Source organism: Prorops nasuta, unplaced genomic scaffold, assembly GCF_024137725.1.
Source record: "Prorops nasuta isolate Cenicafe-Biocafe unplaced genomic scaffold, Cenicafe_Pnas_1.2 PNAS00038, whole genome shotgun sequence".
NCBI lineage: Eukaryota > Metazoa > Arthropoda > Insecta > Hymenoptera > Bethylidae > Prorops > Prorops nasuta.
Window position 1 is genome coordinate 1,013,069 of NW_027116835.1, and position 9,782 is coordinate 1,022,850.

General features: G+C 35.5%; 4 protein-coding genes across 5 annotated transcripts; 2 read left to right on the forward strand and 2 right to left on the reverse strand.

Annotated features, from left to right (window-relative positions):
- Positions 1-94: 94 nt before the first annotated feature.
- Positions 95-2,440, forward strand: LOC136783829 (homeobox-like protein HDP1). Its single transcript, XM_066744130.1, has 5 exons — positions 95-1,163; positions 1,279-1,658; positions 1,836-1,922; positions 2,017-2,306; positions 2,360-2,440. The coding sequence occupies exons 1-4, from the start codon at positions 558-560 to the stop codon at positions 2,252-2,254; spliced, it is 1,311 nt and encodes a 436-aa protein (XP_066600227.1). The 5' UTR covers positions 95-557; the 3' UTR covers positions 2,255-2,306; positions 2,360-2,440.
- LOC136783828 (putative serine protease F56F10.1) lies at positions 2,398-9,728 on the forward strand. Of its 2 annotated transcripts, none has more exons than XM_066744129.1 (9): positions 2,398-2,541; positions 7,155-7,394; positions 7,458-7,639; positions 7,706-7,941; positions 8,023-8,158; positions 8,232-8,551; positions 8,641-8,773; positions 8,845-9,014; positions 9,099-9,728. In XM_066744129.1, exons 2-9 carry the CDS (start codon positions 7,194-7,196, stop codon positions 9,206-9,208), a joined length of 1,488 nt encoding a protein of 495 aa, XP_066600226.1. In that variant the 5' UTR covers positions 2,398-2,541; positions 7,155-7,193; the 3' UTR covers positions 9,209-9,728. The 2 variants fall into 2 exon arrangements, with proteins under 2 accessions (XP_066600226.1, XP_066600225.1); XM_066744128.1 differs by lacking the exon at positions 2,398-2,541 and adding an exon at positions 6,585-6,803 and having other exon boundaries at positions 9,099-9,723.
- LOC136783826 (uncharacterized) lies at positions 2,564-5,117 on the reverse strand. The gene is made up of 5 exons (XM_066744127.1): positions 4,978-5,117; positions 3,749-4,898; positions 3,477-3,663; positions 2,989-3,386; positions 2,564-2,916 (listed from the first exon to the last, which is right to left on the reverse strand). Exons 2-5 carry the CDS (start codon positions 4,816-4,818, stop codon positions 2,712-2,714), a joined length of 1,860 nt encoding a protein of 619 aa, XP_066600224.1. The 5' UTR covers positions 4,819-4,898; positions 4,978-5,117; the 3' UTR covers positions 2,564-2,711.
- LOC136783925 (uncharacterized) lies at positions 5,933-6,412 on the reverse strand. Its single transcript, XM_066744295.1, has 3 exons — positions 6,373-6,412; positions 6,115-6,306; positions 5,933-6,036 (listed from the first exon to the last, which is right to left on the reverse strand). The coding sequence occupies exons 1-3, from the start codon at positions 6,410-6,412 to the stop codon at positions 5,933-5,935; spliced, it is 336 nt and encodes a 111-aa protein (XP_066600392.1).
- Positions 9,729-9,782: the final 54 nt, after the last annotated feature.

The window sequence follows — 9,782 nt, forward strand, 5'->3', positions numbered from 1 at the left end:
ACACTCGTTTATTTCGTTATTTTCGTTTGCCGAGCTGCGCAAAACTTCAGGGGAGTGAGTGATATTCTCCCACTGGTTTATTCAAGGTTAACATCAAATTTCCAGCCGCTTGAGAAATGTTTATCTTGAGAAAAATCGGTGCAACGGTGAAAACAATGTGATAAGCCCTATCGATTAAGAAGAAACTCGAGAGGAAAACTGGCGAATCTGAGGAAAACGCGCAGCAAATTTCAGTCGTTAAATCGTAAATTAAGCCTCTTCTTTACGCGCTCCTTGCCCTTTCAGAAGTTAAGCCAGGAATGTCGTAACGAAAGAGATGGGATCGTAGATCCTACGAAATCCTGTGACCTAGCGCTGAGGAAGATCAAGCGTAAGCCGAGGCGAATCTTTAAATTCTGGAATAAAATTTGCAGAGACGTCGAGAAGCTTTCGGGCGATGATAGAGATCCAGTGTAAGCAACTGTGAAATGTTAACGTTTCGTTTCCACTCATGCATAATTGCACACCTACGTGTGTCCGATTAATGCAGGTGGATTCTTCGTCGTGTAGAAGATGCGATGTCCCCAAAGTTACACCCTGAGGACCAAAGTGGTGGCGCTTTAACGATGAGAAAGTCAACTATCCCCTCGGGTAACAGGGTCATTAAAAAGCCAAAGTCTAAGCTGGAAGGCAAGGTTTACGACTACGAAGCTGCCATTAGCCAACCCGATATCAGCAAGTTTGCTGATTTTGCGAAAAATTTTGGTAGTCCGACCAGAAGCCCTTTGCCACTGAAAAAAAAGCTGAGTTCTCGTGATAAAAACCTGCTGATCGACGATGAATTAAAAATTCAATTAAACTCGCAAATATTGCGCGAGGAAAATCGGAGTAATTCAGTGAATAACAAAAACCCGTGTGATACTTTGGAAGAGAAAAAAGAGGAGGGTAAAATTAACAATAGCCCTGCTCTGATCAATGTTGAGGTGTCGACTGTCGGTCCACTGATTAACAAAGCAAATAACATTCATCAATTTCATGCCCAAAACTCGTTACCCGAAGTTAAAAAACAATTGAAACCAGTGCATGTAAAGGAACCTATAAAATCACGAAAGACCGCGAAGAGCATTAAAAAGGATTCCAAACCGACTGCTTTTATCGAAACATCCGAATTAAAAAATCTTCAGGTTTCTTCAAATGGCGTCAAAATATTTGCACCGTCTTACATCATCTCAATTTTTTTCTATTGTTTAAACCTAGCACTTTTTATTTTCCGAATAACAATTAATATTCATCTTTCAGGAAGAATTAGCTGAGATGACAATCGATAAGAGTAAAAGTAAAGATGCTGCTCAGCCAAATCACGTGGATAACGAAAATACATTTGTAAAGCAGGAGAAGCTCGGAAAGACGGAGAAAAACGTAAAACTTATTTTCAAATTTAACAAAATGAACAAGGACGATGATGCGACTCGTGCGAATTCTTCAAAGAGTAACGAATTAGTAATTATTGAAAAGAAAACAGATGCGATTTGTTCTCCGAATAAGAGCTGTGAAAAGAACTACCATTCACCAGTAAAATCTTATTTTCTCCGTCAGCCAGTGAAATACGCGACAAATAATTCTACAAAAACTCGGACGTGTGCTGCTGATCATTCATTCCCTCTGATCACGGACGGAAAGTTAGTAATTCAGTCGGTAATAACTCTGTAAACAATTGCATGGTGTGTATTGAATATTTTACAATGCCCAGTGAGTCTGTAATTCAACATTCATCATCGCAGTTAAATATTGCTAGAGCCTTTGTAAATATCCATCAAATGCTAATGAAATATTAATAAGTTTTGTAACACAAAAAGGTCGGTTGGACTGGAGGCAAAAACGCAACAGCGTTTCTCGAAAAATACTGTCAAGCATGAGGGACGATTCGACGAATCCACCGCCATGTAAGAATGGTTACGTAATATAAATTTAAAATACGACAGGTAGGAGAGACAATAAATGCGAGAAGCTTGACCAGAAAAAATATCGACTTTTAAGGGATACGGACAGCGAAAGCTTCGAAATTAAGGACGAGACGGAAACGAATGAAATAACGTCTACTGATGAATCTTCCGTTTCCGATAAACTTGATCGAATAGCCTTGAGGGAGTTACGGAAACCCATATTAAATTATCACTGTCGATCGTACAGTAATCATAATAACAGGGAAACTCTTATCGATTCAACTAACTCACAGGAAATGGGACGTAATAATGCAAGAAGACCAGTGAAGTAATCACCGTTAATAATCCGATTCTCAATAAAATCTCCTACAAAATCAGAAAAAAGTATTTATAAACCAAAATTGAGGGATATGCATATATGGTTTTTAATTTTTTAGCAAGCAACGAAGTCGAATTTGCTGCAGTTCTGATGAATACGACACATCAACGGATGAAAATATAATCGATCCCAGGCAAAGCATTGGTATGATGCCACATCGATGCGAATCTGTGCTCGATAGGAGGTCGCCTACGATCTCACCATTGAAACAGAAGGATGATCAGCCGGCAAACTTTTTTGGTATATTCTGTGATATTGTCATGTGGCCTCTAATTCTTTTCCGATCAAATCGATAGTCAGACCAAGCAGAATTTCAGCTTCAACGCATCATGTAAATTGCCTTATCAACTACATACATTTCGATTTTCCTCATATTGGTTGTATTATTATTATTATTATATTGTGTACAATCACGCAGTCACTGAATTTCTTTTAAAGCTTCGTGAAAAAAACGATAAAGTTAGCGTGTCATAGATATTATCAATTTCACTGACAGTATCGTCCAAGATTTGGAAAAGCGAGCTATGATGTTGAATCAGTGCTTGATCAGCTACCAAAGATAGGTTCACTTTGCCATCGTAACTTAACAAACAGCAAGAAATTCCAGTAGTGCTCCTAAAACAAACGTTTTCAATTTTTTTTTTTTTTCAATTTTGTTGAATTCAAGAAAATAAATGCACTCGTTACCTATTCGGTATACAGCAAAATATATTTTCTACTGTCTTTCCAAAAATTCGAACCCTAAGTGGACCTATCAGATTGCTGAAAATTAGTGTACTATAGCTTTTTAGAAATAGCCTCGTACAAGGTTCCGGCAGTATGGCAGAAAGGTACTTCATCACCCAAGAGTTTACGAGTCTGTCAGGTCTGCTCTTCATTATCTCGTAGCTCGTAGCAATCTCTTGTAGACGCTCGAAAGATTTTGAATTCTCGTACGGATTGCCACATTCCTGACCATTAATCTCAGAAATGCAAAGAGGCAGCAGTCCAACGGTGAAATGATTCCCTAAGTTGCTATTTGTTTCCAAAGAGTTCAATATGCCCGGCAGTATGACTGATATTCTTTTAGGTGGCGATTCTTTCACCTAATAATTAGATAATTAAACTATATTTTATACAGTATAGTTTTGACAATAATTATTGTGGTGTCTGTGCGTGATCAATTTGATTCGTACCCTGACGAAATATTTATGTATACTGGAGGACAACGCTGCTAACAAAACATCTTCGAATCTCGTTCCAGTAATAAGCTTGATTTCCCTAACTTTTGCTAACAGAGCTTTGTCTCGGCTGTGATAGTATTCATCTTCAAGCCAATACGCGATTATCTTCTCGCCTGTTAAATTTGGACCATGAAGAGCGCTGAAAAAAATTGTATCTCGTTATAAATTCCCCATTTTCGCATATTTTTATTTTTCAACATCAACACTGCGTGAGTATAAAGTACCTATTATCCATGCTCTGGAACGCCTGATTTATAAGGACTGATGGTACAGAAAAAACCACCATTAAATTTTTACCAACTTCTGCAACTCGTTCGTATAAATTCACGAGCGCTATTCTTAACTTTCTCCATTTTATTTGAAGAAACTTTTTTATCTCGTTCTTTAGCTGATTCGTTATAAAATTTTGCAGAAATTTTATTTTTAATCCGACATACTGAATTATTATCGTCAAACTCAATGGAAAGGTATAAAAATTTGTGTAAGATGAAGCAGCACCAGTAGAATGCTTATTTAAATTTGACTGAATGCTATCGTCGTTGAAGCTCATTTGAATGGTTAAATAATTCTTCGGTACCGCTGGCACAGTAATTGGCGTTAAATCTTTTGATAAATTTGCGTCGGCAATATTGTCCAGTAAGAATTTTATCAATGACGCTCCGTCACCGACGGAATGATGAATGCGAAATAAAACAGGGACTTTGACCAAACATCTACCCTCCTCCATATTTAAAAATTGCAAATCTTTAATCTTATCGCAAGGTTTGCTAACTAGAATTTGCCACGTCAACCAGCCATCCTCCGAAAGCGGCTTATTGCATATTCTCTGGAGGCATCTGACAAAGCGATCCCCACTAATGCTATCGCAAGATCCATCACAATTAGAGTCATCGTTTTCTAGCCATTTCACCCTATCCTGCGGAACACACGTTTCTTCGGGCTTCTCCCAAAAGTAATATCCATATTTCCGCAATTTGTTGTAAAATAACTTCTTATGCTGCGACCTTGACAAACGAGTTTGCACAAGAACTTTCAACATCTCCATGACATCTTCGTTGGGTGTAATTGAATTTGTTTCTATGGTCGCCAGGACATTAATCACGGACAAAGCCGTGGGATTTTCAACTGACCAAATTGCATCAGATCCATCCAGAAATCCCACAAATCTATCTTGGTATTGTACTTTGAGAATAATGTAAACCACGGAACGATAAAGAAATAAAAGCGCTAAAAATACCAGCAAAGGTGGTGTCAAGGTTATCAGAAAGATTGTGTTGAAAATGATCAAAAACATTCTGCATATTATGTGTGTTGCTAAGAATAAAAGCGTCAGTTCAGCAATAAATTCTCCTAGAATTCCATAGCGAGCAGATTCTGAAAAACAATAATGCTGTTATTTCTCGGCTTTCTCCTACATCGTGTAAATCACTCGAAACTTTTGAAGGATATTTACTCTAGTTTTAAGAGCCCTGCGCAGCTATTTGACTTTCGCATGGCGAGAATTCTCGCTAAGAACTGGAATGCACAATAGCTAGAGAACGTCCTTACGTTGCTGCAGCGAAGCACCAACCGGCTGCTTTAATTCAATTTGATGTAATCCGTTCAATCGTATTTAGTGTAGTAACCAGTATATTACGCTGCGAATCATACAAAAAGAAGAGACGCACCATTTCACGCTGACTGGTTTATTGTTTAATCTAAATGAATCAGCCGAAAGACCCTCTCTTAAAAATAAACATTGTACATCGTTTCAAAGTGCCAGTAATAACATTAAGCGCGTTTATATATGGTCGTAGCGCTGGATTTACGTTTCATCTCTTGAAGTAGACGCTTCATAACGCCGTTCTCGTATAGAAGACGCGCATTTTTTTGCACCTCTCTCTTTAAAGCTGCATCTCCCATTGAAGCGATCGAGGAGAAGGAGTATCGAGATGCTCTGATATTAGCCTTTTGCAGTGATTTCTGGAAAATACTCACGTATCGTAATTAGGTCAGCTGGTCTTTAAGTCTGGCCAACAAATAGTTACTTGCAAACTTTTTATGCTCTCTTTCAGCTTCGTCTCTTGCTTTTCTTTGTCACTTTGGAGCTCCTCGTATTTTCTGCAAATCGTTCTATACGATTCCTCGTTCCTTGATATATTATCCGTGAGACCCGACAGACGTTTTTGTAAATCATCGATCTTGCGTTGGTCGTTGGTATAGGTTAAATTGTCAAATCCTTCGTTCTAGGTTATGCGAATTTTAAAAATGTACCGTTTCTTACCTGCTTATCTCTTTGTCTGACAAGCGTTTCCTTATCTTCGACGTCTCTCCTCAATCGTTTATTTTCAAGCAACAAAGCATCGTACCTGACAAAAATTTTTCAATGAAATTCTCAATAGACTTATGCAATTAGACATTTTAACTTATTAATACTTTTGATGCCATATTCTTTGAACTTCCCTTCTTAACGACGGTGGTAAATTATTGTTGCACTCAATTCGAATATCAGTCACGCTTTGTCTAAATAAATCTAGATTAGAGAGAATATTTTGAATTCTATTTAATTCAATTTTACATTTAGTCATATTCTATTTTATTATTAACTTACTCAATACATTTTTGTTATATTTATTAGCTTTTTCTAAATCATCTTTTATCAATGCATTTTCGGTTTTTAAAATGGAATACTTTAATAGTTGCTCGGCCTCCAAATGTCGAGATATTTTCAAGCTTTCTTCTAAATTTTCCAATGTCTGCGAAATTTGCAATATTTTTGAATTACTCTTAACATAGTTGACATCTGAAAAGTATCAATTTGTATATATAATAAAATTGTTAGAATTTCAATTAAAAGATTTTCAATTACAATTAAACGATCCTGTATTCTTTGGATGCATGCTACTCATGATTCTATTTTAAATGTAAACATTGTTTAACCTGTAAACTTTTTCAATACGCATTCAAAATGTTTTGTGAAAATTCAACTGTTGCTAGTAGCCAATTGTAGTTCAGCTATAACGAACTACATTACCTGATTGGTCGAGAAAATTGACATGGAAACCTAGCTTTACCCGTGTATCCAGCTTTTGCGACCGCCGATATTATAGCAGCTGGTAGCAGCTGTGGTTATGTTGATTATCTCAATTTTGTGGCTGTGTTTATGAAAACTGTATGTATACAAATAAGTTTAAAAGCAGACAAGTCAGAATTAGCTAGCAGTTTCAGTCCTTTAGAGGCCAATCGATTACTTTCATCTGTTTTTGTATAAATTGAGATACGCGCGTCTCAAAATTGAATGTAAGTTATTTATTTTAATTTAAAAGTACTTCAAATCATACTTCCATCAATCATTAGCTTGTTTAATATGACTTAGTTATTTAAATGTTCTTTTTTTTACTTTTATAATGTACTTCAAATATACAATATATTATATTGTCGCGACTGTTACAATTTAAAAGAACAAAAATTTGTTCAAACTCGAATGTTTTATACTTTACTTTTGATCGGCATTATCGCAATGATTGTATAGCTGAAAAAATAAGTTATGGGCATGGCATCAATGTATCATGATAAGAAGCTATTTTGTACTCAACACTCATCTGTGATTCATGAGAAGCTTGGTATTGTAATAGATTTTCTTCTTTATAGGAAAATATATAGAGTTCAGTGATTTTTACAAAGAAAAAGATGCGGCTTGTGCTGTTATCATTTATTTTCTTATTTTTCCTAAGTACTGGATCTACACTACGCACATTTAAAACTGGTAGAAGCAGACATTTCAGTTTAGGCACTCCAATTATACCTAACAATGCAGTACTTCCTGAGGAACAATGGTTCACTCAATTCCTTGATCATTTTAATCCTGTTGAAGGGAGAACTTGGCAGCAGGTAAATCATTCGTAAATTAATCCTAAAATTAGTATTTTTTATAGTTTTAAGTTCTTCTTTCAGAGATACTTTGTAAATGCTACTTTTTACAAAAGCGGTGGCCCAGCATTTTTGATGATTGGTGGTGAAGGTACTGCAAGCCCAAAATGGATGTTAGAAGGACAGTGGATTGAATATGCTAAACAATTTGGAGCATTATGTTTTCAATTGGAGCACCGCTTTTATGGAAAGAGTCATCCAACTTTGTAAATAATTTCATTTATATATCACTTCAACTGAGTCATTTAATTTATATAGTCTCTTATTTACAGTGACACAAGTATCAAGAACCTTGCGTATCTCAGTTCAGAACAAGCTTTAGCAGATTTAGCTTACTTTATAGAAGGTATGAATGAAAGTTTCAAGCTTTCCAATGGAACAAAGTGGATAGTATTTGGAGGCTCGTACCCAGGATCTCTGGCTGCATGGATGAGGTTAAAATATCCACATCTGGTACATGGTGCTGTTTCCTCTAGTGGACCTTTACTTGCTCAAATTGATTTCCAGCGTACGGTTTATATTTCTTATTCTTACTCCATCTCTCTCATTTTGTTAATAATGATTTTAATACTCTACTATATAATTGCAGAATATTATATTGTTGTTGAAAATGCTTTAAAGAGTTACTCTGAAAAATGTGTAGAGGCATTATTGAATGCTCATAAGCAGTTTCATGCAATGCTAAGACATCGTGTTGGTCAAGAAGGTTTGGCTAAGAAATTCAAGTACGTATTGTTTATCTCATATAAGAATTTTAAAAACATGGTGGATTATATTATTAATATAATTCTTTTCTAGTTTATGCGATCCAATTGATCCTGGGCACACTAAAAAAATAGATATTTCAAACCTATATGAATCTATAGCAAGTATATTTGCGGGAATAATTCAGTATAATCACGACAATCGTAATAATTCAGCATCAGCTAATTATACAGTTGAAAGTGTATGCGATACAATGATTAATGAAACAATAGGCATCGCTATAGATAGATTAGCAGAAATAAGTAACAACATATTAAAAGCCAATAAGGAAAAATGTTTGGACTACAGATACGATAAAATGATTCGTGAGATGAGAAATGTTAGTTGGACCAGCGAAGACGATGCTGAAGGAGGTATAATTTTTGCTTGTTTTTCGCGTTCTGTTAATCATGAATGCAGCTAATAATTATGGATAAATAATGATAATCTTACATAAATTCAGGTCGGCAATGGATTTATCAAACGTGTACCGAATTTGGATTTTTCCAAACCTCTACAGCCCGTCCTCAACTTTTTAGCGAAACCTTCCCTGTAGATTTCTTTGCTCAACAATGTATTGATATATTTGGTCCAAGGTATGTTTTACATACTTTCAATATTTCCATACATTTTATTACTAACCACCAAGTTTTATTTAACGTTGTAGGTATGGTATGCATTTATTAGAATCAGCTGTCAAACGAACCAATACAATGTATGGAGCACTCGATATTGAATTAACAAATGTTGTCTTTGTCCATGGATCGATTGATCCATGGCATGCCTTGGGAATAACAAAATCATCTAATCCCAACGCGCCTGCAATTTTCATCGAAGGTGAATATACTTGAGAAGAGGTTGCCGCATAGCATAAAAGAAATTAAAGTCAACTTTTTATATACATGTGTATAATAATTACAGGTACAGCCCATTGTGCGAATATGTATCCTCCATCAAAGAACGATCCTCCACAGTTGCAAAAGGCTAGGGTACAAGTTGGCCAATATATCGATCAATGGCTAAAGAACTAATTACAAAGGCCAAATTATTGTATGGGTGATACGAGGCTATAATTTTTGAAGTTTTTTAATAACACTCTATTTTTGGGTTAATGAATCTCAGTTTTGACAGTTACAAGGGCCGATACGGTTTATATAATCGTATAGCGGTGAATAAGTTTTGGTATAATAAAATTTCATTAAGATTACATAAATACGTTTATTCTAAAATTTCATATAGTGCCTTATTCTAATAACATATATATCGTATATGCAAATTTTTGAATACACCAACAACCATTCTTGCTTAGAAGAATGTATATTCAAATTATTAATAGAAACTTGCCGACAATGGCACTATAATAATTTCTTGTCAATTACTGGTTTACATATAAATACCCGTGCACAAAAGCACTATGAATATTTTACTTCAGTCGATTACTATTTAAAAAAGACTTTCAATTTTTGTTCCAATTCATCCACGATTTTAAGAAAGATTTATATCTAGATAATAGCTTTCCATGAAAATGTGCGCAGATGTTGTATCGATAAATTTACAGTCTTGTGCGCAAGCATTGTTCGTAATTTTTTTGTAATGCAGTCCAAT

Bases quoted from the DNA above. Each gene is read 5' to 3' on its own strand.
- LOC136783829 (XM_066744130.1), top strand. From the start codon at position 558: ATGTCCCCAAAGTTACACCCTGAGGACCAAAGTGGTGGCGCTTTAACG. The intron at 1,164-1,278 runs GTTTCTTCAAAT...TTCATCTTTCAG, and splicing joins CCGAATTAAAAAATCTTCAG to GAAGAATTAGCTGAGATGAC. The intron at 1,659-1,835 runs GTTAGTAATTCA...TAACACAAAAAG, and splicing joins CCTCTGATCACGGACGGAAA to GTCGGTTGGACTGGAGGCAA.
- LOC136783826 (XM_066744127.1), bottom strand. From the start codon at position 4,818: ATGTTTTTGATCATTTTCAACACAATCTTTCTGATAACCTTGACACCA. The intron at 3,664-3,748 runs GTACTTTATACT...AATTTTTTTCAG, and splicing joins TTCCAGAGCATGGATAATAG to CGCTCTTCATGGTCCAAATT. The intron at 3,387-3,476 runs GTACGAATCAAA...TCTAATTATTAG, and splicing joins TACATAAATATTTCGTCAGG to GTGAAAGAATCGCCACCTAA.
- LOC136783925 (XM_066744295.1), bottom strand. From the start codon at position 6,412: ATGAGTAGCATGCATCCAAAGAATACAGGATCGTTTAATT. The intron at 6,307-6,372 runs GTAATTGAAAAT...GATACTTTTCAG, and splicing joins GAATACAGGATCGTTTAATT to ATGTCAACTATGTTAAGAGT. The intron at 6,037-6,114 runs GTAAGTTAATAA...TCTCTAATCTAG, and splicing joins ATATAACAAAAATGTATTGA to ATTTATTTAGACAAAGCGTG.
- LOC136783828 (XM_066744129.1), top strand. From the start codon at position 7,194: ATGCGGCTTGTGCTGTTATCATTTATTTTCTTATTTTTCCTAAGTACT. The intron at 7,640-7,705 runs GTAAATAATTTC...TCTTATTTACAG, and splicing joins GGAAAGAGTCATCCAACTTT to TGACACAAGTATCAAGAACC. The intron at 8,552-8,640 runs GTATAATTTTTG...ACATAAATTCAG, and splicing joins CGAAGACGATGCTGAAGGAG to GTCGGCAATGGATTTATCAA.